Here is a 24,966-nt window from a genome sequence, read left to right as displayed (position 1 = left end):
TTCCATTTATCTTCAGCCTAGGTGACGTATTGTGATACAGGGCCGTGATTTTGGCTATAAAAGGGTCCCCTAGACCCCTACCCCAAGCTTTTTAAGAGAATCATATATGGCGTGCCAGGAGACTCTATGGAATGCTTTCTCAGCATCCAACGAGAGTATCTACTTACAAATTTTTAACTGCATCTAGCCCAGGAAATACTTTGTGCCTAGTAGCAGTGTCTGCTAGTCAGCGGATTATCCCGGCTGTTAAGCAAGCTACACCACCTGTAGTTTGGACACTTAATTTTTTCAAAGGAAATGCTTCGGGACCACGGGATACTTAGTGAAGAGCATCAGGAGGCACCCCAAGGCATAGGGGCTGGGACTGGCACTAGGATGCCTTGCGGTGGACAGCCGAGCTCGATCCTTATAAAAGCTTTTTAACTGCAGCAGCTTTAGTGGACGCTACTGGAGCTGGAATTACGCGACTGCTGGCATGAGACTTGCCCTCCAATAGATCCTTGTAAATGGATTTAAAGTGTATTCATTCAAATTAGAGGGATAATTTAAATTAAAAAGCTTAGAGCTGCCTCCACCACAGGGGGGCTCTCTCGACCCACCAGCGGACAGGCACCAGTATTGGGAGAGGGGGGCTGGCCGTCAGGGTTCACCGCGGCTCTGGCACAAACCCGGCGACACGGAGGTGGCACGGGCAGGAGCGGACTGGCCGTCTCGGCTTCTCACTTTTTGGATTTTAGAAGGGCATGACATGCCTATATCTGTGTCTCCCCCTCCTTTTACTCCTCCACCTCTTTTCTTTTCGCATGACTATATGTACTTGTCACTTTTCCATGTGTTAGTTGTGTCTTCTGAGCAGTTTGTCAGCTTTTGGACACCTTTGAAGGTGTTTTCTATGTGTTTCTATGTGTTTTTGTTTGCCTGCCATTGGTTTTAACGGTGTTCGAAGGTGTTCGACGAACAGTTCGACGAACAGTTCGGCGAACACACGGGTGTTCGATGAACCGAACCGAACTCGAACACTACGGGGGTGGCTCAACACTAGTCAGCTTATAATGCCAGCTGACATCAAGCCCAAGTTAGTAATGGAGAGGCGTCTATAAGACACCCCCATTACTAACCCCATAGTCAAAGTTAAAAGAAAACACAAACACCCAGAATAAAGTCCTTTAATTGAAATAAAGACACATTCCTTTATTGTTCTAAATTAAACCATACTTACCATCACGCCCATTCCAGCTGAAGCCAACGATCTCCTGCAATAAAAGAAAAATAATAAAGCAACCTCATCCTTACCTTTCCATGGTTCCCACGACAGCTTCAGCTCTGCTACATCGAGATAACAGGCTGGACCGCAGCAGAACGCCGCCATCCAGCCTGTCATCCCGCAGACACTGAGAAGCGCAGGCATTCTTGCGCTCTGCAGTGTCTGGCTGTGACGGCATCCAGATGAGCCGAGGTCATGTCCAATGAACTCGGCGCACCTCATGCACGTCACTGACAGCGTGGGAGAATTCTCCTGCACTCAGCACTTCAGCGTGAGAATTCTCCCACGCTGTCAGTGACGTACATGAGGTCAGCTGAGTTCATTGGACATGAATGAGCTCACCTCATGCACGTCACTGACAGCGTGGGAGAATTCTCACGCTGTAGCGCTGAGTGCAGGAGAATTTTCCCACGCTGCCAGTGACGTGCATGAGGTGAGCTGAGATCATTGGACATGAATGAGCTCACCTCATGCACGTCACTGACAGCGTGGGAAAATTCTCCTGCACTCAGCGCTTCAGCGTGAGAATTTTCCCACGCTGTCAGTGACGTGCATGAGGTGAGCTCATTCATGTCCAATGAACTCAGCTGACCTCATGTACGTCACTGACAGCGTGGGAGAATTCTCACGCTGAAGTGCTGAGTGCAGGAGAATTCTCCCACGCTGTCAGTGACGTGCATGAGGTGAGCCGAGTTCATTGGACATGAACTTGTCTCATCTTTATGCCGTCACAGCCAGACACTGCAGAGCGCAAGCAAGCCTGCGCTTCTCAGTGTCCGCGGGATGACAGGCTGGATGGCAGCTTTCTGCTGCGGTCCAGCCTGTCATCTCGATGTAGCAGAGCTGAAGCTGTCCTGGGAACCATGGAAAGGTAAGGATGATGTTGGTTTATTATTTTACTTTTATTGCAGAAGACATTGGCTTCAGCTGGAATGGGCGTGATGGTAAGTATGGTTTAATTTAGAACAATAAAGAATTGTGTGTTTATTTCAATTAAAGGACTTTATTCTGGGTGTTTGTGTTTTTTTAAATACTTTACTAGAAATTCATGGTGGTCATGTCTAATATTGGCGTGACCCCATCAATTTCGGGCTTAGGGCCAGCTGATAATGCCAAGCTGGCCTTAACCCCTTTATTACCCAGTGAGCCACCGCACCAGGGCCCTGGATGAGTTGGGTACAGCGCCAGAATATGGCGCTTCTATGAACGCGCCATTTTCTGGGGCGGCTGCGGACTGCAATTTGCAGCGGGTGGGGCCCAAAAAGGTTGGGCCTCCCTGCGCTGCGGATTCCAGCTCCCAGCTGCCTAGTTGTACCTGGCTGGGCACAAAAATAGGGCGAAGCCCCACGCATTTTTTTTTTTAATTATTTCATGAAATTCATGGAATAATTAAGAAAAAAAGGGCTTCCCTATATTGTTGTGTCCAACCAGGTACAAATAGGCAGCTGGTGGTTGGGGGCAGCCCGTCCCTGCCTGCTGTACCTGGCTGGACACAAATATAGTGCGAAGCCCCACGTCAATTTTTTTTTAATTATTTCATGAAATAATTTTTTTAAAAAAGGGCTTCCCTATATTGTTGTGTCTGGCCAGGTACAAATAGGCAGCTGGTGGTTGGGGGCAGCCCGTTCCTGCCTGCTGTACCTGACTGGACACAAATATAGGGCGAAGCCCCACGTCAATTTTTTTTTAATTATTTCAGGAAATTCATGAAATAATGAAAAAAAAATTGATGTGGGGCTTCGCCCTATATTTGTGTCCAGTCAGGTACAGCAGGCAGGAACGGGCTGCTCCCAACCACCAGCTGCCTATTTGTACCTAGCCGGACACAACAATATAGGGAAGCCCTTTTTTTCTTAATTATTCCATGAATTTCATGAATCTAAAAAAAAAATGCGTGGAGCTACGCCCTATTTTTGTGTCCAGCCAGGTACAACTAGGCAGCTGGGGGCTGGAATCTGCAGCGCAGGGAGGCCCAAGCTTTCTGGGCCCCACCCGCTGCAAATTGCAGTCCGCAGCCGCCCCGGAAAATGGCGCGTTCATAGAAGCGCCATCTTCTGGCGCTGTACCCAACTCATCCAGGGCCCTGGTGCGGTGGCTCACTGGGTAATAAAGGGGTTAAGGCCAGCTTGGCATTATCAGCTGGCCCTAAGCCCGAAATTCATGGGGTCACGCCAATATTAGACATGACCACCATGAATTTCTAGTAAAGTATTTAAAAAAAACACAACACCCAGAAAAAAGTCCTTTAATTGAAATAAACACACAATTCTTTATTGTTCTAAATTAAACCATACTTACCATCACGCCCATTCCAGCTGAAGCCAACGATCTCCTGCAATAAAAGAAAAATAATAAAGCAACATCATCCTTACCTTTCCATGGCTCCCACGACAGCTTCAGCTCTGCTACATCGAGATGACAGGCTGGACCGCAGCAGAACGCTGCCATCCAGCCTGTCATCCCGCAGACACTGAGAAGCGCAGGCTTGCTTGCGCTACTCAGTGTCTGGCTGTGACGGCATCCAGATGAGCCGAGGTCATGTCCAATGAACTCGGCGCACCTCATGCACGTCACTGACAGCGTGGGAAAATTCTCACGCTGAAGCGCTGAGTGCAGGAGAATTTTCCCACGCTGTCAGTGACGTACGTGAGGTGAGCCGAGTTCATTGTCGGCTCATCTGGATGCCGTCACAGTCAGACACTGAGGAGCGCAAGCATGCCTGCGCTTCTCAGTGTCCGCGGGATGACAGGCTGGATGGCAGCGTTCTGCTGCGGTCCAGCCTGTCATCTCGATGTAGCAGAGCTGGAGCTGTCCTGGGAACCATGGAAAGGTAAGGATGAGGTTGCTTTATTATTTTTCTTTTATTGCAGGAGATCGTTGGCTTCAGCTGGAATGGGCGTGATGGTAAGTATGGTTTAATTTAGAACAATAAAGAATTGTGTCTTTATTTCAATTAAAGGACTTTATTCTGGGTGTTTGTGTTTTTTTTTTAACTTTGACTATGGGGTTAGTAATGGGGGTGTCTTATAGACGCCTCTCCATTACTAACCTGGGCTTGATGTCAGCTGGCATTATAAGCTGACATCAACCACAACCCTATTACCCCCTGCCACCGCACCAGGGCAGCGTGGAAGAGCGAGGCTAAGTGCCAGAATTGGCGCATCCTATGGATGCGCCATTTCTGGGGCGGCTGACGGCTGGTGTTTCTAGCCTGGGAGGGGGCCAATATTCATGGCTCCCTTCCTGTTCTATTAATATCAGCCCCCAGCTGTCTGCCTAGCCTTTGCTAGCTATTAAATTAGGGGGGACCCCACGTCATTTTTTTGGGGGGGGTCCTCCATTTTAATAGCTAGTAAAGGCTAGGTATTCAGCTGGGGGCTGATATTAGTAGCCTGGGAAGCTCCGTGGGTATTACCCCCTTCCCAGGCTTCAAACATCTGCCCCAGCCGTCTGCTTAACCTCCGCTAGAGACTAAAATTACGGGGAATCCCACGCCAATTTTTTTAATAATAAATCCTTTATTTTAATACTAAATGACAAGTACAGTAACCAACACTATCACTGTACTTATTATATATGTGACTGACATGTTTCTATCTATCTAATCTATGTGTGAAGCTCTATTCTGTCTGTTATAAATTGTCGGGTACAGATGCTGAATTGCCGGCCGGCTTTCTTAAAGAGACGGTGCATGAAAACACTATTATTTTTTTTGATAAATCCTTTACACTAAATGACAATTACAGTAAGCAACACTGTCACTGTACTTCATATATATGTGACTGACATGTTTCTATCTATCTAATCTATGTGTGATTCTCTATTCCTTCTATTCTAAATTGTCGGGTACAGATGCTGAATTGCCGGCCGGCTTTTTTAAAGAGACGGTGCATGAAAACACTATTTTTTTTTTTAATAAATCCTTTGCAGTAAATGACAAGTACAGTAAGCAACACTGTCACTGTACTTCATATATATGTGACTGACATGTTTCTATCTATCTAATCTATGTGTGAAGCTCTATTCTGTCTGTTATAAATTGTCGGGTACCGCTGCTGAATTGCCGGCCGGCTTTTTTAAAGAGACGGTGCACGAAAACACTATTATATTTTTTAATAAATCCTTTACACTAAATGACAAGTACAGTAAGCAACACTGTCACTGTACTTCATATATATGTGACTGACATGTTTCTATCTATCTAATCTATGTGTGATGCTCTATTCCTTCATGTCTAAATTGTCGGGTACCGGTGTATGCCGCTGCTGAATTGCCAGCCGGCTTTTTTAAAGAAAGCGTCTTCTGAGCAGTTTGTCAGCTTTTGGACACCTTTGAAGGTGTTTTCTATGTGTTCCTATGTGTTTTTGTTTGCCTGCCATTGGTTTTAACGGTGTTCGACGGTGTTCTAAGGTGTTCGACGAACAGTTCGACGAACAGTTCCTCGAACATCCCGGTGTTCGACGAACCGAACCCGAACACTACGGGGGTGGCTCAACACTACTCCTGAGGTCTTATGTGTGGAGTCTGAACTGAATACCAACGGCCTTGTTGATGCTGGAACTGCCTTTTTCGGCTCACAAATGCTTCCCAACATCTGCAGTGTACAGTTCCAACGCGTGGGGACATCACACACCAGTCTGTGAGCCTGAAGCTGCAAATGCTGCTGAAAAACGGCAAGGGCGGTGGAAGCTGTAGGTGACTTTCTAAAATGGTCACACAGGTGGCGTACTTTAACAAGCAGATCCGGCTGCTCCGGTTAGGATTTGAGAAATCGCTGAACCACGAAGTTAAGAACATGGGCCAGGCATGGTACGTGTGTGAGCTCGCCTCGCCTCAGAGCTGCCACCTGGTGTTGGCCATTGTCACACACGACCATGCCTGGCTGTAGGTTCAGCGGTGTGAGATACAGATCTGCCTGCTCTTTCCAAGCTGTCCACAACTCTTCATCATTACGTAGTTTGTCACCTAAGCATATTAGCCTCAACACAACCTGTTGTCACTTGTCCGAGGCAGTGCAGCAATGCTTCCAGCTTGTGACTGATGTGGTCATTTTGTAGATGGAGTCTGAAAAGGAGGAGGAGGCTGAGGGAACCCAGATTGACCTAGGGCCTGCGATTCATGGCGTCAGGAGGTCATGTTCCGTCCCAAGGTCCAACTGGGTCCCGTCTTCCACTATGTTAACCCAGTGTGCCGTCAGCGAGATGTACCATCCCTGCCCACAAACACTTGTTCACATGTCCACGGGTTAGGTGGATTTTCCCTGTAACTGTGTTGTTGAGGGCACGGCTAATGTTGAAGGGACACGTGCTTGTGTAATGCCGGGACGGCACACCAGGAGAAATAGTGGCGGGCTGGGGACCGAGTACCGAGGAGCGGCCGCCGCCATCAGGTTTCGGAATGCTTCCATCTCCATGAGCATAGAAGGCAACATTTCGAGAGCAAGCAGTCACCAAATGTGGGAATTTAGTAGTGTGGCCTGTGGGGCTTTGGCTGCGTATTTACGCTTGCGCTCCAAGGACTGGGATATGGACAACTGAATGCTGCACTGGGACACAGACGTGGACGTGCTTCCTCATGCTGCTACTTGAGTGTGTGCAATGACAGGTGCAGGGCAGGAGGCACCTTCACATGCACCATGGACAGGGGTATTGGCTTGCATGCACAACAGCGGAAGAAGCAGTGGTGCCACCCGCAGACACTGTTCCTGGTCCCTGGGGTTCAGCCCACAAAGTCGGGTGTTTTGCTGCCATGTGCCTGATCATGCTGGTGGTGGTCAGGCTGGTCGTTTTTCCACCCCTGCTGATGCTGGCCGGGAAGGTGGTGCAAATGGCCTTTTTGGGATTATCAGCAGAGTCTTTAAAAAACAACCAGACTGAGAAGATCTAACAGTTGTACTGGCAACTTCCTTTGTTCTGGTGTTACGGGGAATAGTTGCCTGCCTTCTGTCTGCGGCCACTACACTGCTTCTTCCTGCCTGTTAGGGTGCTCTGCCTCCCTCCCCCTGTGTGCTGTTCTCCTCGCTTTGCATGTCCTCTTGCCAGGTTGGGTCAATTACTATGCACTCGGCATGGTGGGAGGAAGGAGGTTCAGGGTGAGGAATATGCTGTCCAAACTCACAGGTACTGAGACTTGACCTTGTGGAAGACAAGGTGGTGGTGGTGGTGGCGGCTATGTGACTGGAAGCATTATCTGCTATCCAACCAGTAACCTTTTCACACTGCTCTGTGTTCAATAGTGGTGTTCTGCGGTCCCCTATTAATTGGGACAGGAAGTTCAAGCGAGAAGATGTGGGTGTTTGTTGTGGCACAATTTTAGCTTGCCCACGGCCTCGGCCTCTGCATGCACCATCACCATCACGTCCAGTTCCCCGTCCCTTGCCACCTGCCTTGCCCATTTTAAATTTAGGACAATATCTTCCACGCTCACTACAAATGACTGCATTTGGAGCGAACGTATATGTGATCCTTGTGACGGAGAAAACACAGTTTTAAATACCTGGCCTGTAGGTAACTATTTTGAACAGCAAACTGGTGTCAATAGCTTCACTGAAACTAATTTTTAATGGAGATCAGAAATTGCAGTATTTTCAGTGCATTTATATGTGATCCGTGTGATGGAAAAGCCACAGTTTTAAACAGCTGGATTTTTAGCACTGTAATATGGAAAGGACCTGGCTGTATTCGGCAGTGCCAACAAGCAAATGGCACAGAAAAACGGTGTTCTCTGGATTGCTTTTTAAGCAAATAATGAGGATTAAGATCCCAAAAAAAAATTATTCTTGGCCCCTGAGACCTGGGCCTATTTCTAGAAATATCTAACAGCAGCAGCAGACAAAACTGGAATGGAGGCTCTTGTGTTATATGCACTGCTGTCTACTATATACCCTGCCTACCTATATATACTGCCTGCCTGATATCCATCTCAACAAACAGTCCTTCTGAGGACTAATCCATCTGTAGAGATATGTGTCTCTAATATAGTTTGGTACACCTACACTAACTAGAAACAGGCAAATCTCTCCCTAGCTCAGCAGCACCTCTCCCTACACTGTCTGATTCCGGAGTGACTGTGACGGGCATGGCGGTGCCAGGTCTGATATAGACCTGATGATGCTGTGCGGCCAGCCAATCACTGTAATGCCACAATTAACATGGATGCGGCATTACAGTGAGTGGCAGACAATCCCTGCTTGTTCATTGGCTCTGTAAAGAGCATCAAACATGCAGGGAGGGGACGCGAGCTCCCACGGAACAACCCCGGAAATACTCAGCGAGCACCAAGCATTTCAAGCAGTGAGATGCTCGGGCGAGCACCGAGCAGTAGCGAGCATGCTTGATCATCACTATTAATGACCACAAAGGATACTATAATATGTTTTATATTTTTATTTTCATCTTATCTTCCTTGTAATTGAGGCTGGTATATTACCCCTATTTACAGGGGCAATGCAGCCTCTAGGGTGCATATCTGTCTGGGTCTCCTATGAACCATCAGCCCATGCTCCCTCAGTATACAAAGTGATCACATTACCACTCTGTCTGGATGAGGAAGCAAAATGTACATAGCGATAGAGAAGTTTCTCTATTGGGACTCTCGTTTGTTGTCTCTTACAGCTGGCTCCCCTTTCCTTCAGGTACACGATTGCATGTATCTACACTAGTATGCAGTTGAATAGGGTACAGGGCCGATTTTATGTGGGCCGGAACTGAGCTCTTTTTGTCCTGAAACCCCTCTTCTAAACAGGAACTTGAGTGGAGTGTACTGTGTGGTGGAGTTCGTTCTGTACTCACTGTTATTTCGGGAGTCCTCATTACCTCCCCATTCATGAGACTGGATCCAGCTACAAACAGGTTAACAGGTTTGGCTTTACTGTGCAATTCATTCATGCAGCATACAGATTAAGATAGTCTTTTCATTGTGATGGTGTTCCCTTGGTCTTGTACCCTACCAGTCCTTGTCCCCATCCTGTCCTAAGACCCAGTATCTTTCTCTCCCTCTGCGACCCAGCTGACAACTTCCTCATCAGGGTGACAGAGGTCTGCTTCTCATTCCCTTTTCCGGGCCTCAAGTCCAAGAGTGTCCCAGCATCCAGATAGAGAGTTAAACATGTTTTCATTCTATTCAGAGGCTCAAACTGCCAAAACTCTTTATCCTGCTGTATCTGCTTCTAGAAAACCTGTTTCCCTGTCTGTTCCGCCTTACTTCTCGCACTCCACGCACTTCACTGAACCTGCACTTGTCCTGTACTGTATGAGTCATGGACTCTGACTGTAACCCCTAAAACCCTTTCTATAAAATCCTCCTAACCCCTCCCAAACTGTGGGCTAATCCCAATGTTAACTGTCTAGTGTCCTATGTGTGTAATGCAAACTGTATCTCTATCTGCTGTATGGTTCCCCTAGTGGACAGACCTCCCGCATTCCCAGAGACAGCATTAGGCAAAGCCTGGAGGAGAACCGATGTACAACCCTAGCCATAGGGATAAAATCGAACACAATTTTATCACACACTAATAAAATATAGCATATCACATCACACTTAATAAAATATAACATGGAACAACACTCTTAACTCTTTTGTTGCCATGGCATCTTCATCTGCCAGCCACCCTGATGTTTTAGAACTTCAATGCAGATTAGGAGCTGGACAGCCTTGATGTTTAAAGTCTATGAGTGTTTTGAAAGCAGTTAAAGAGTATTTATCACCTGTCTGTTGCTGCCCTTTTAATTTAAGAAAATAGTATACAGGTGCAAATAGGTGATTTAACTTAATAAGATTAATTAGAAAAATATACGTAAGTCGAGTCTCATCTTCAGGGTTGCGAGATCATGGCATTCAATTAGGTTCCAACAAACCAATAAAGCAGCCCCACTTACTGGCAAAGTTTGAGCTCAGCTACAGATATAATGATGTTATCAATCAGTAACGGTTGTGTAAATAAAGTTGGGTACTTTAAGACTGCATTAAGATTACTTCTGGGCACATTTTTAATTGATGTTCTTTGGTAAAATCACCTGTCTGGGGCTGCCCACTGTTTTCTGATAAAAGACTATAGATAGCTAGAGACAGGAGATAGGTACACTTAATGGTCTTTGCAGAGGCGCATCTCTAGGAGTTGCATCAATTGCAGTTGACCCATCTACGCCCTCCCTGCCGAGTCCCGATCACTCTAGTTCGGCAGCACTGTTCTGCACCATGGCTGCATTCTAATTCAGTAGCACTGTTCTGCATCTTGGCTCATTTACAGTATGTAAGATGCTATAGATACTATGGCTGTGCTTGGCTAGTCAGCTGGAGAAAACACTTTCTAGTTATACTCGAAAACCAAGCTAAAGAGCATGCACAGTCAGTGCAAAATCACCCACTGGTTCAACTCAGAACATCTATAATTGTTAGAACCCTCCTGTTAGTTTTTGCTATCTTGTGTTTTGCGGTCACGTGACCATCTGCCTATATATTCCAGCTCCGCCCTTCTGGCTTTGCTGGACTTCAGTGTTTTTTGCCTGTGTCTCTAGCCAGGTGCTTCGGTGCCTATCTCTGTCTAGTTCGCTTAGTCCTCTGGGACCTCTAGTACTTTTTGTCTGTTTGTCTTTTGCTCTACAACCATTTCTGTTAGGAGGTGTCCCATTTTTGTCCCAGTCCTTAGTTCTTTTAGGGACCGTTCCCTTTATTCTAAAGGTCTCCGTTCAGACTAGCCGAGGACTAAGGCGGGTCTGTTCACAAGGAACAGGCAGCCTGCTACATCGTAGGGATTCAGCTTAGTCTTACTGTAGGGACAGCTTTCCCCTTTCTTTCCTTAGTTTATGTTGCAGATCATAACAATAACTTTGCCCAGTATTAGAATGCTTTCATTGTTGTAATTTGTTAAAAATTATGATTGTGTTATATAAAATTAGCCACAATACTTATACTTACTGTAGTACAAAATGCAACAAAGCTATAAATGTATTGGCAAACTGTATTTTTTATTTTTAGTAAATATCCAATAGGTTCTGTTTATTGAATATACTGGACCCTTCTAAAGGAGCCAACTCTGGAGTTTGAAGCTCCCCAGTCATTATATCTCCTGTACTCCCCCGGTCTCAGATAATATTGGCGTCCTTTGTAGTTGGGCTCCTCATAGAAAACCCAGTGTCCATCAAGCACATTGCAAGAGTGAATGTCATTAAAATGGAACTGCTCATACACATGGAAACAATCTTCAGTGAACTCCATCATCTGACCTCTAAAGTCTTCTTTCTCATATATCCTCATTCTAAATGGACCACGGTGCTTTAAGAAAAGGAAAGAAAAATATAAGCAATTAATTAAGCAATTAAATTATGATTATATGTATGCTCAAATGCAAGAGAAATGCTCAGGCTTCTGTGGATACATCTAGCAGTCCAGAGGACCCCTCATCCCACTGTTTTGTCAGCTATTTTCTCCCACTACTGCATTAATTGGTAGCGCTGAGCTAGCCAGCAAAACTATGGGAAGAAATTTCCAGACTGTGTCCCCCCACTCACGATACTTAGAGCACCTTTTTGGACATGAGTATAAACTAGTCAGCAAAATTATGGTTCTTACAAGTAGATGTGCTTATTTTGATGCAGATTTCAGGGCTGAAAGACTACCTTTAAGGCCCATAAAATTATTTATATATGGTAGTTCATTAGGATTCTTCGTACTTTTCGTGTTAGCTGCTGCTTTCCTCTACCTATGCAAGAGTCAGCTTGCTAATACATCAGGGGTGCCAACTGTCCAGAAATTCCTAGACAGTCTAAATAATTGGTCACTTTTTTACCCTGTCTGTAAAAAAAATTGGAGAAGTTTGTTATGTTTTTGAAGCTGAAGAAACGTATGCAGATTATTTTGACTGTAATTATCATCATTTTACATTTCACAGTGAATACAGCTGATGTCTACATATCTGAATCATAGGCCGTAGACATGTGTCACTGATAATCATAATGCTTTATTATGGTATTCTAATGTGTCTGTAAAACATATTGTCTGTACATGATTTTTTGATAAGCTGTCCAGAAAAAATAAAAAGATTAGTTGGCAACTAGTGTTGCGCTTATGTGCTCGGATAAGGTGTTATACGAGCACGCTTATGTGCTAACAGAGTATCTTCGGCGTGCTCGAAATACATGTAATCATCACCGCGGCTGCATGTCTCTCTACTGTTAGACAGCTGCAACACATGCAGGGATTGCCTAACAAACAGGCAATCTCTGCATGTGGTGCAGCAGTCTAACAGCCACGAGACATGCAGCCGCGGCGACAAAGACATATTTTTAGCACACACCGAAGATACTCGGTTAGCACCCAAGCATGCTTGGATAACACCTTATTCGAGCACGTTCACGCAACACTATTGGCAACCATGTTGTCTGTCTTTGTCTCATCCTGTTTAAGTTGCAATGCAGCACTGATAGGGCATACTAGTTCACTGACTACATGACTCCACTGACTTCATTCACTGTCACTATCATGTCCCTTCTTTGAAACAAGGGTTGAGAAAGAAGGCTTATCATCTGTCTCCTAAATGATTTCTGTAAATGCTTTGGAGAAAGAGACCAGAGGACATGTGATGGGCAATTGACTACTGGCTCTGAATAAAATAATTTATGCACAATGCCAGAGACACTAAAGCGTAACGCATCATCAAGAGATGTAGAAATAAACTATCTATAGTGATTGCGCACAGTTTTTGTTAGGTCACTGTTAATGCTAAAGGAAAAAAAAAGGGGTTTGCTCTTAGTGGGGAAAAACAAGATAATCTTGTAATTATGATACCTTTTAATGACTAACACAAATAAAATAAATGATGTTACAAGGCAAGCTTCCGAGAAATCGTAGGTCTCTTCCTTAGGCATGGTATAACAAGATATATGAAGAAACACAAAGCAAAGACATGAACAGTTACATAAACAAATAAACTGAGCTTAGAGAGTGAATCCTTAATTGGGTTAGATTAGTGGTGTGAAAGTTTTATGGTCCCAATATCTATGGAAGATCAGAGGCCTCTGCTTTTTTTTGTGTGTGTGCATATATATGTGTTTCTTCATATATTTTGTTATTCCATGCCTGAGGAAGAGACCTAAAATGTATCGAAACCTTGCCTTGTAACATCATTTATTTTATTTTTGTTAGCCATTAAAAGGTATCATGATTATCTTTTTTTTCCCATTGAGAAGAAACTGTTAATGCTGTAACTTACAACTTTCAGACAGATGAAACAGGGACACAAGTACAGAACATGAGCACAGGACATAGCAGCAGGTAATTTAATAAGTGTATTTTTTTATTTTGGCATATTCATTGTAATTAAAATTAAAACAAAATAAAAATCCTGGAGAACTTCTTTTACAATGCCAGTGAAATAATGCAAATAAGTAAAAGCCACAGCCTTCAAACAATGATCGCTATATGCCTCTTTAAACAGTAGTGGGCACAAAGCTCCTACATAAAGCATATTTGTTATGCCATATAAAGTACCATTCAGAATGCCCAGCAGAAAAAGTGTTAGCCATATCTACAGTGCTCTGAGCACCACATTTGTATTTTCGCATAAAGAATGTTTTTCATACAAAACTCTCCTGTGGACTGAAATCAAAATAAAGATCCCACATAAAGGCTTGACACATGCCCGCAAAAGTGTCAGTCCCCCTCTCTTCAATAAATGGAATAGCTACATGCTCTCGATTTGTAGTGCAAAATGTAACCTGGCCATCAACACTTTACTTGGTGACTAATGTGTCAATAACATATAAAAATATTTACTTATACTACTTCAGATACTAACTTGAGGAGTCAGGTGACAGGACCTAATGGAATCATTGAATCCCATCCATTTTTGGAAATCGGGGTAGTCTCCTCTTCTTAGATAATATTGGCTCCCCCTGTAGTTGGGGTGCTCATACAATATCCAGTTTCCACTGTCTACTCGAATAGAGTTGCAGCGGTTGAAAAAAGAAGTCATATCAGGGCAATCAGAGCTGCACTCATAGGAGCGGCCCTGGAAGTTCTTGTCCTCGTAGAAGATGATCTGTTGATGACAATGTTTAGGAGTTAATTACATTTCTTTTTGTGTTACTGTCAACAGCCAAATTGGTCGTATATTAATAACTTTTTATATTGAATCTCTCTGTGGAACTAATATTTTTAAATATTAAAGGAGTTATTCAGCCTCAGGGTATAAGTCTGCAGTCACTCTTTGTAACTGCAGGCTTGTGAATCCTGACAGTGTGCACACTGCATGCTGTGAAGATTCTCCAGTGTTAGTGCTGGAAGCATTGGGCGCATGACCGCAAGTATCTGATTTGCATACATGCGGTCCCATGCTGACTAGACATGCTCAGCCTCAATCAATGTAAATGTACTGAGCAAGGTCAGACGCGTCTAGTCGGAATGTAGCCAGAAGTATGCAAATCGCATCCTTGCAGTCACATGACCACCCACACTCGGCACCTGCAATGGAGAATCCTTGCAGAACGCAGTGGATTCATAAGTCTGCAGTCACAAAAAGTCACAGCACACTTCTACCCTAAAGCCAAACAACTTGTTTAATGTCACTTATCAAATTAAAGGGGTAGCCAGACTTGCAAATTCACCCGATTTAATATCTGTGGATTTAATGCAGGCCACTCCAGTAATCTGTGCCAAGACCAGAAGCAATAATACTTGGTCATCTGACTGCTGAGGTCTATGATTGGCTGCAGTAGTCAAGTGACTGGAATGGCACATCATTGGATGTGTCTCTTATCACTCCTATATTGGTGATTAAATATGATTTTCATGTGGAAAACAACCCTAAATGGGGTTTTCTGGTTTACATATCCCAGTTTCAAATAACCATCATGGAATTCAGAGAGAATTCTAGAAAGAAGTCTCTGTACAGGATCCTATAGAAATAGCCAGACTGGAGATCAGTTCAAGAAAATGTTTCTCTAAAACACCCAACATATCAACATGATCAAAAGAGAACTGTGTAATTCTTTGGTTTCCCTAGGTACTGCTGCTGCAGTGGAATTGAACTCATGCTAACAAGTTATAAGTAAATGTGGGTGAATTTTATTAGTAGGATTTCTTGCAATAAACTTATTAAAAAACACATTGTAAAAGTGAATTTTCAGGGTTTTGAATGTTTTTTTTTCAAATTTTACACATTTCCATGTTGTTATGATTATGGAGCAGAAAAGCAAAAAGTTGACAAAGATATGCAATGGTTAGATTAAAACATAGTAATTTAAAAATATTAAGGGGGCGGCATGTAAAGGGATTTCATTTTTTTAGAAGAAACCACATTAAAGCAAACACAACATATACGTAAAATATAATTGACATACCTTTCCCATTTCTGTGGATGGTTTAGTTTAAGTGCTTAATGATCCCTAACAAATGTCTACTGCTCTTATATACACCTTCTACTGCTGATGTCTGCATACATTAAGTCTTATGTCAACAGTTTTTGTGTTTAGTAAGGTAAACATATGGCCTTTTCATTTATTGTGCTTCAGACTATTCTGTGATTACGAGAGACTATTGTCTACATTTGCTTACTAAGAGTTCCATATTCAAAGGTATACAACAAATAAGAAGAAAAAAAATGAATGAGTTCTGTGTAACATGTACTTCTCTGTTGGAGTTATCCATCTATTATTTTATTTTGGTGAAAACTTATTTAACCCCTACCCACATTATTATACACATGTATATCGCGGGAAGTAGGGTTGTGGTAACAGGCGTAGCTAGGGGTTCAGCTCAGGGGAGACAAAACATATGAGTGAGCCCCTAACCAGGTAACCCTGATTATAACTATGGTGGTGCAGAATAATAGCTGCTACTGAAATAGGTCTCTATATAAAGACCACCACTGATATCACCGCCATATGGTACTGATATAGTGGTAGATAACAGTGCTGCAGGTCATATAAGAGATTACAGTACAGTTATAGATGGTGACTTACAGGTGATGCTTTTTCTGATGGAGTCGTTCACTTTTCCCGTCTTTTCCATCTGGGCCAGACCGACATGACAACTTCTCCAGCCAGGACTCGACTGTAGAGTTTACAACAAAGACACATCTGACTTCTCACATTTCCTGCTCCATCCACATCTATTCCCAACCTAGACAAACTCCTTATCCTACTGTCACCCCAATACAGAACCGCTGCTGCCGTTTGTGTCCCTATAGCTTCATCAGCTATGAGGTACAATAATGGCTCCTCTTAGTGCCCCACATAATAATGCCCGCGACTGTGTTCCTTACATAGTAAAATGCCCTCTAGATAGCAAGATTGCCCTATAGAAACTATTAATGCTCTGTGCAAGTGTCCTAGAAAACAGAGTCCACATTGTGCCTTTAAAATGTAATAATGCACATGTGCACCTTTGACGGTCACAGTACTCTGAGTGTCCCTATAACAATAATGCTTACAGTGACAAGCAAAAGGGTAACAATGTTTTGAACTTTTGACTTTAAAGCTTAATATCTCACCATCCACTACTGCTTTGAATGTGAGACAACCATCATTTTATAGACAATCATCTTGGCTATGTTATACATAAATTTGACTTGCAACTATTTAGCATATGATTAGTTATGCAGATTCTTGTAATGTCACTGCATTGTTACTGTTTTGCTCCTAGTGGTGGAAAAATCTTTTTCTTCCTGTTTACTACAAAATACAACCTATTCTCACATTCCCTAACAGCCCAGTGTGTTATTAGGTTGATTTGCAAGAAAAAGGTCACTGGTTCTTATCGAGGAGTGGCCATGAAAAAGATTTCCTAAGAAAAGAGAAATGGCATCATCCAACTCACCGATAGCAGTCTCTCGTCCAAGAAAATTGCCAAACTGCGACATGTGAGTACCATGACAGTTGGAATAATACGAAATGAAATCTTTCCATTCATTCAAGAGCCAAGAGAAGGATGATCAGGCAAAATATCGGAGTCAATAAATCAGCTCATCACAAGGTCTATCAGTTCTCGTGCGACAAACACAACAGTGGAGGTGGCTCATATGCTTTGTACTAGCAAGATCACAGATGTCCATGCAAGCACTGTGCGACACCCTTACAAAAGTCTGGAAAGGTGGCCCGAATAAACGTGAAGAAGCCTCGACTTCAATATCGTTATAAGAAATGACAGCTCAAGTTTGCAAAAATGTACAAAAAGTAGAAAGCAGAAGATTGGAAACGGGTGATTTTGAGCAATGAGACGAAAGTCAATAGACTAGGCTCTGATGGGTGCGAATGGGACTGGAAGAAGCAAAGGAAAAATGGGCTAATGGATCGAGAAATTGAAGGAACTGTCAAGTTCTGTGGAGTAAGCCTGACGATTCAGGGTTGTTTTACAGCCAAAGGCATTGGATGCTTGACAAGGATCGATGGTGTTCTCAATGCTGAGCTATATGTCCTATTCTATCTTACAAGACAAGTTACTTCATACACTCCACTGATATAGGTATGAAAAGGACGATATAGTGTTAAAGTAGGACAACGACCCACAGCATATGTCGAAATTGGTGAAGAAATGGTACAATGACAATGAAGCAGAGGTGCTGAATTGGCTCCACAGTACCCAGACCTCAACCCAATTGAACACTTGTGGGTAGAGTCGACTAGTATGAATCAACTAAAATTAAAATATAGATTTTTAGGAGCAAAACAGTAACAATGCAGTGACATGACAAGAATCTACATAACTAATCATATGCAAAATAGTTGCAGTTAATATGAGAATGCCAAGATCATTGTTTATAAAATGAAGGCAGTCTCACATTCAAAGCAGTAGTGGATGGTGAGATAAGGAGCCTGAAAGTCAAAAGTTCAAAACATTGTTACCCTTTTGCTCATCAAGTCCCCACTTAAAATTTAAAGAGGTTTTCCACTACTAATTTACCTACCTTTCATTTGTCCTAGCTCTTCCTAACTAAGAATTTTAAAATACACTTTTATTACATGCCCTGCTCCCGTAAGCTCAGCTCTCTGTGAGTTATATAGCCTTCTGTTTTGATTCTAACATAGTAACATAGTAACATAGTTTTTAAGGTTGAAGGAAGACTAAGTCCATCTAGTTCAACCCATAGCCTAACATGTTGATCCAGAGGAAGGCAAAAAAAAACATGTGGCAAACACTAAGCTCCACATTGGGGAAAAAAATTCCTTCCTGACTCTATACGGCAGTCAGACTAGTTTCCTGGATCCACGCCCTATCAAGGAATCTAGTATATATAACCTGTAATATTATACTTTTCAAGGAAGGCATCCATGCCCTTCTTAAATTTTAGTAGTGAATCACTCATTACAACATCATGTGGCAGAGAGTTCCATAGTCTCACTGCTCTTACAGTAAAGAATCCGCATCTATGATTATGATTAAACCTTCTTTCCTCCAGACGTAGAAGATGCCCCCTTGTTCCCATCTCAGGCCTCAGAGTAAAAAGATCAGTAGAAAGGTCTTTGTACTGTCCCCTCATATACTTGTACATAGTAATAAGATCACCCCTAAGCCTTCGTTTTTCCAAACTAAATAACCCCAAGTGTAATAACCTGTCTTGGTATTGCAGACCCCCCAGTCCTCTAATAACGTTGGTTGCTCTTCTCTGCACCTGCTCTAGTTCAGCTACGTGTTTCTTATACACCGGAGACCAGAACTGTACACAGTATTCTAAGTGTGGTTGCACTAGTGACTTGTAAAGAGGTATATTTAGATTTGAGAATCCTCAGTGGTTGATACCTTTTAATGGCTAACCGAAAATATGGTAACAAATTGCAAGCTTTCGAGACTACGCAGGTCTCTTCATCAGGCATAGTATACCACAAAATCTGAAGAGTCACATATTTATACACAATAAGACACAAAAATAATTAATTTATGTTCTCCTCATGAGCATCTATGCCTCTTTTAATGCATCTCATTATTCTATTTGCCTTTGCAGCAGCTGCCTAACACTGGCCACCAAACGTGAGCTTGTCGTCCACCCAGGTCTTTTTCAGTGAGAGTTTTGCCCAGTGTTTTACAATTAAGCATATAATTATACATTTTATTTCCTCTGCCCAAGTGAATTACCTTACATTTATCCCCATTAAAACTCATTTTCCATTTATCAGCCCAAGCTTCTAGTTTACATAGATCCTCTTGTAATATAAAATTGTCCTCCTCTGTATTGATTACCCTACAGAGTTTATTGTCATCTGCAAATATTGAAATACTACTTTGTATGCCCCCTACAAGGTCATTAATAAATATGTTAAAAAGAAGCGGGCCCAATACTGACCCCTGTGGTACCCCACTATTAACTGTGACCCAGTCTGAGTGTTTTCCATTAATAACCACCCTTTGTTTCCTATCACTGATCCAGTTCTTAACCCACATACATATATTTTCTCCTATCCCCATTGTTCTCATTTTGTGTATCAGCCTTTTGTGTGGAACCATATCAAAAGCTTTTCAAAAGTCCATATACACAACATCCACTGCATTTCCTTTGTCCAGTCTGGAACTTACCTCTTCATAAAAGCTGATCAGATTAGTTTGAAAGGAAAGGTCCCTCACAAACCCATGTTGATATTGGGTCTTGAGGTTATTTTTCTTCAGATATTCTAGTATAGCATCTCTTAGGAAACCCTCCAGGATTTCGCCCACAGTAAAGGTTAAGCTTACTGGCCTATAATTTCCAAGTTCGGCTTTTGTCCCCTTTTTGAATATTGGCACCACATTTGCTATACGCCAGTCCTGTGGTACAGACCCTGTTATTATGGAATCTTTAAAGATTCAAAATAATGGTCTATCTATGACGTTACTTAATTCCTGCAGTACTCGCGGGTGTATCCCATCTGAGCCCAGGGATTTGTCAACTTTAGTGATTTTTAGACGCCACTGTACATCCTGCTGGGTTAAGCAAGTAACATTTAATGGAGAATTTTTGTTATCACTGATCATGTCTTCTGTCATGCGATTTTCTTGTGTAAATACTGTTGAAAAAAAATAATTTAGCATATTGGCTTTTTCCTCATCCTCATCCACCATTTCACCCATACTATTTTTAAGGGGGCCAACACTAACATTTTTTAGTTTCTTACTATTTATGTAGTTAAAGAATATTTTTGGATGATTTTTACTTTCTCTGGCAATGAGTTTTTACAGAATTTATTTAATTTTCTGTATTTATTTAAGGCCTCATCACTACCTACTTGCTTTAGTTCTGTAAATGCTTTCTTTTTGTCACTTATTGCGCCCCTTACAGCTCTATTTAGCCATAGTGGTTTCCTCCTATTTCTAGCATGTTTATTCCCATAGGGTATATATTGTGCACAGGTCCTATTCAGGATGCTAATAAATGTCTCCCATTTGCTTTGTGTAGTTTTATGTTTCAGGATATAATCCCAGTTTATTGCACTAAGATCATCTCTCAACCATTGGAAATTTGCCTTCCTGAAGTTTAGTGTCCTTGTAACCCTTCTACTACACATCTTATTAAAGGATACATGAAAGCTTATTATTTTGTGATCACTATTACCCAAGTGACCCCCAACTCATATATTTGATATGCGGTCTGGCCTGTTGGTTAATATTAGGTCTAACAGTGCCCCCCTTCTTGTTGGGTCCTTAACCAGTTGTGAAAGGTAATTGTCTCTCATAGTTGTCAAAAATCTATTACCTTTGCTTGAACTACAGGTTTATGATCCCCAATGTATTTCAGGGTAGTTAAAGACCCCCATAATAATGACTTCTCCTTGAGTCGCTGCTTCATCTTTTTGCAGTCAGATCGCATGCACCCATATAAGCTGATGCCAGCAACAGAGGAGATGGAGAAAGTAATTTGTATGTCCCCTCTGCAGGTGTGCTGCGATCCTCTCTGTGCGAGAGAGCAGGAGCCGAATGTCATTAGCATGTCGCATCCGGTGCTCTCGCATCGGATGCCATACTCTAGTGGGAACCCGGCCTAACAGTGTAAATTTGGTGTGCCTCTAAAAAACTCAACATACAACCATGAATATCTAAACTGCTGGCAAGTAAAGTGAGTACACCCCTAAGTGAAAATGGCCAAAGTGTTCCCAATTAGCCATTTTCACTTGCCGGTGTCATGTGACTCATTAGTGTTGCAAGGTCTCAGGTGTGAATAGGTAGCAGGTGTGTTAAATTTTTTTAGCGCTCTCACACTCTTTCATACTGATCACTGGAAGTTCAGCATGGTACATCATGGCAAAGATCTCTCTGAGGATCTGAAAAAAAAATATTGCTCTACTTAAAGATGGCCCAGGCTATAAGAAAATTGTCAACACCATGATACTGAGCTGCAGCACGGTGGGCAAGACCATAAAGTGGTTTAACAAGACATGTTCCACACCGAACTGACCTTGCTCTGACCAAAGAAGTTGAGTGCACGTGCTCAAAGTCACATTCAGAGGTTGTCTTTTCAAAATAGACCTACTGGTGCTGCCAGCGTTGCTGCAGAGGTTACAGGGGTGCGGGTCAGCCTGTCAGTGCTCAGACCCTATGCTGCACATTGCATCAAATTGGTCTGCATCCGAGAAGGAAGCTTCTTCTAAAGATGATGCATAAGAAAACCCGCAAACAGTTTACTGAAGTCAACAAACTAAGGAGATGGATTACTGTAACTAGGTTGTGTGGACTTATGAGTCCAAGATAAAATTATTTGGTTCAGATGTTGTCAAGCGTGTGTGGGAGGAACCAGTTGAGGAGTGCAAAGACAAGTGTGTTTTTCCTACAGTCAAGCATGGTGGTGGGAGTGTCACGGTTTGGGGTTGCATGAGTGCAGCCGGCTGAGAGGAGCTACAGTTCATTGAGGGAAACATGCAGTGTTTCTCAATGTGGAGAGTGACACACGGGCTCTGGTATGCCAAGGTAAGGAGGCTTATTTGCCATGCAATGCTCCTCTGTGAAATTTAATATGCAAATTGCCTTTTCAGAGAAAATGATGGCGCTATAGAGTTCAAGTCCTCTTTTTATCCTAAGAGGCAACAAGCAGTGGTGTCACCTGCAGACACTGTTTCTGGACCCTGGTGTTTGGCCCACCTAGTCGGGTGCTTTGCTGCCATGTGCCTGATCATGCTGGTGGTGGTCAGGCTGCTAGTTTTGCTGCCCCTTCTGATGCTAGCCTGGCAGATGGTGCAAATGGCCTTTTTGGGGTTATCTACAGAGTCTTTAAAAAAGAACAAGACTCGGGAAGACCTAGCAACTGGCAACTTCCGTCATGTAGGCGTTACAGGAAACTCTTTCCCGCCTTGTGTCTGCGGCCACCACACTGCTTCTTCCTGCCTGTTGTGGTGCTATGCCTCCCTCCTCCTGTGTGCTGCTGTTGTCGCTCTGCATGTTCCCCTGCCAGGTTGGGTCAGGTACTATATCATCCACCACTTCCGCACCCTAGTCCGCCTCCTGACTTTCTGGCAATTGTGTCTCATCATCATCCACTTCTTGCGACAGTAATTTCCCTTTCCCATTGTTGCCTTTGTGTGACCATGGCTTCTCAAATATTTGGGCATTGCTACATGCGTTCTCCTCTAGACTTGCTTGAAGCTGGCCGGGTGAGAGGCCCGAATCTACAAATGGAAAAGTGAACAGCTCTTCTGAGTGTCCAAGTGTGGGATCACTTGTCTCCAGGCACTCGGCATGGTGGAAGGAAGGAGGATCAGGGTGAGGAATATGCATTCGAGACTCACGGCTACTGAGAGTTAAACGTGTGGAAGATGTGGTGGTGGCAAAGTGACTGGAAGCATTATCTGCTATCCAACCAACAACCTTTTGAAACTGCTCTATGTTCAATAGTGGTGTTCTGCGGTCCCCTAGTAATTGGGACAGGAAGTTCGAGCGACAAGATCTGGGCGTTTGTTGTGGCACAATTTCAGATGGCCCACAGCCTCGGCCTCTGCATGCACCATCACCATCACGTCCACTTCCCTGTCCCTTGCTACGCACGTTGACCATTTTAAATGGAGGACAATATTTTCCACGTTCAGTTTTCCAATGGCTGGATTTGAAGCGCAGTTATATGTGATACATCTGATGGAAAACAGTGATTTTAAATAGTGGGCCTGTAGGTTACAGGTTACTAATATTCACTGCAGCCTCGTGTTAATAGCTTCACTGACACACAGCAACAAAATGTAAATGGAAGCTAGAAATGGCAGATTTTGGAACGCAGTTATATGTGATACTTCTGACTGAGTACCATGGTTTTAAAAAGCGGGCCTGTAGCTTACTAATACTATTCTTCACAGCGACCTCATGTGAATATTTTGACCGACACACTGCAACAAAATGTAAATTAAAGCCAGACATGGCTGATTTTGGAACGCAGATATATGTGATATGTCTGACGGAGAACCACAGTTTTAAAAAGCAGACCTGTCGCTTACTAATATTATTCTTCACAGTGACCTCGTGTGAATAGCTTCGCTGACACACTGCAACAAAATGGAAATGGAAGCCAGAAATGGCTGAATTTGGAATGCAGTTGTTTGTGATACATCTGATGGAGAAGCAAGGATTTAAATTGCAGGCCTGTAGTTTTCTTATACTATTGTTCACAATGACCTCGTGTGAATAGCTTCACTGACACACTGCAACAAAATGGAAATGGAGGCTAGAAATGGCTGAATTTGGAACGCAATTATATGTGATACGTCTGACGGAGAACCATGGTTTTAAATTGCAGGCCTGTAGTTTTCTTATTCTATTGTTCACAATGACCTCATGTGAATAGCTTCACTGACACACTGCAACAAAATTCAAATGGAGGCCAGAAATGGCTGAATTTGTAACGTAGTTATATGTGATACGTCTGACGGAGAACCATGTTTTTAAATTGCAGGCCTGTAGTTTACTAATATTATTCTTCACAGTGACCTCGTGTGAATAGCTTCACTGACACATTGCAATAAAATGTAAAGGGAAACCAGAAATGGCTGATTTTGGAATGCAGTTATACATTATACGTCTGATAGAGAACCACAGTTTTAAATTGCAGGTCTGTAGTTTACTAATACTATTCTTCAAAACACCCTTGTGTGAATAGCTTCATAGACACACTGCAATAAAATAGAAATGGAGGCCAGAAATGGCTGAATTTGGAACGCAGTTATATGTGATACGTCTGATGGAGAACCACAGTTTTAAATTGCAGGCCTGTAGTTTACTAATATTATTCTTCACAGCGACCTCGTGTGAATAGCTTTTCTGACACACTGCAACAAAATGGAAATGGAGGCCAGAAATGGCTGAATTTGGAACGCAGTTATACAGTTAGCTCTATATATATTTGGACAGAGACAACATTTTTCTAATTTTGGTTCTAGACATTACCACAATGAATTTTAAACAAAACAATTCAGATGCAGTTGAAGTTCAGACTTTCAGCTTTCATTTGATGGTATCCACATTAAAATTGGATGAAGGGTTTAGGAGTTTCAGCTCCTTAACATGTGCCACCCTGTTTTTAAAGGGACCAAAACTAGTTGGACAATTGACTTTAAGGCTATTTCATGGACAGATATGGGCAATCCCTTCATTATGTCATTCTCAATTAAGCAGATAAAAGGCCTGGAGTTGATTTGAGGTGTGGTGCTTGCATTTGGAAGGTTTTGCTGTGAAGTAAACATGCGGTCAAAGGAGCTCTCCATGCAGGTGAAACAAGCCATCCTTAAGCTGCAAAAACAGAAAAAACCCATCCGAGAAATTGCTAG

General features: G+C 42.9%; 1 protein-coding gene across 1 annotated transcript; it reads right to left on the bottom strand.

The window, feature by feature from the left end:
- Positions 1-11,260: 11,260 nt before the first annotated feature.
- On the bottom strand, positions 11,261-15,609 carry LOC141160799 (gamma-crystallin-3-like). Its single transcript, XM_073645586.1, has 3 exons — positions 15,601-15,609; positions 14,058-14,300; positions 11,261-11,536 (listed from the first exon to the last, which is right to left on the bottom strand). Exons 1-3 carry the CDS (start codon positions 15,607-15,609, stop codon positions 11,261-11,263), a joined length of 528 nt encoding a protein of 175 aa, XP_073501687.1.
- Positions 15,610-24,966: the final 9,357 nt, after the last annotated feature.

The sequence above is a fragment of the Phyllobates terribilis genome, unplaced genomic scaffold (assembly GCF_046119375.1).
Source record: "Phyllobates terribilis strain yellow unplaced genomic scaffold, ASM4611937v1 Scaffold_9__5_contigs__length_417890890, whole genome shotgun sequence".
In the NCBI taxonomy this organism is placed as follows: Eukaryota; Metazoa; Chordata; class Amphibia; order Anura; family Dendrobatidae; genus Phyllobates; species Phyllobates terribilis.
Note: the sequence above shows the minus strand (reverse complement) of the source record. Positions and strands in the feature narration are given on the sequence as shown.

What these genes read in the sequence shown, in the direction of transcription:
- LOC141160799 (XM_073645586.1), bottom strand. An exon ending in CCTGTCACCTGACTCCTCAA is followed by an intron (nt 11,537 to 14,057) that starts GTTAGTATCTGA and finishes CTTTTCTTAAAG; the next exon opens with CACCGTGGTCCATTTAGAAT.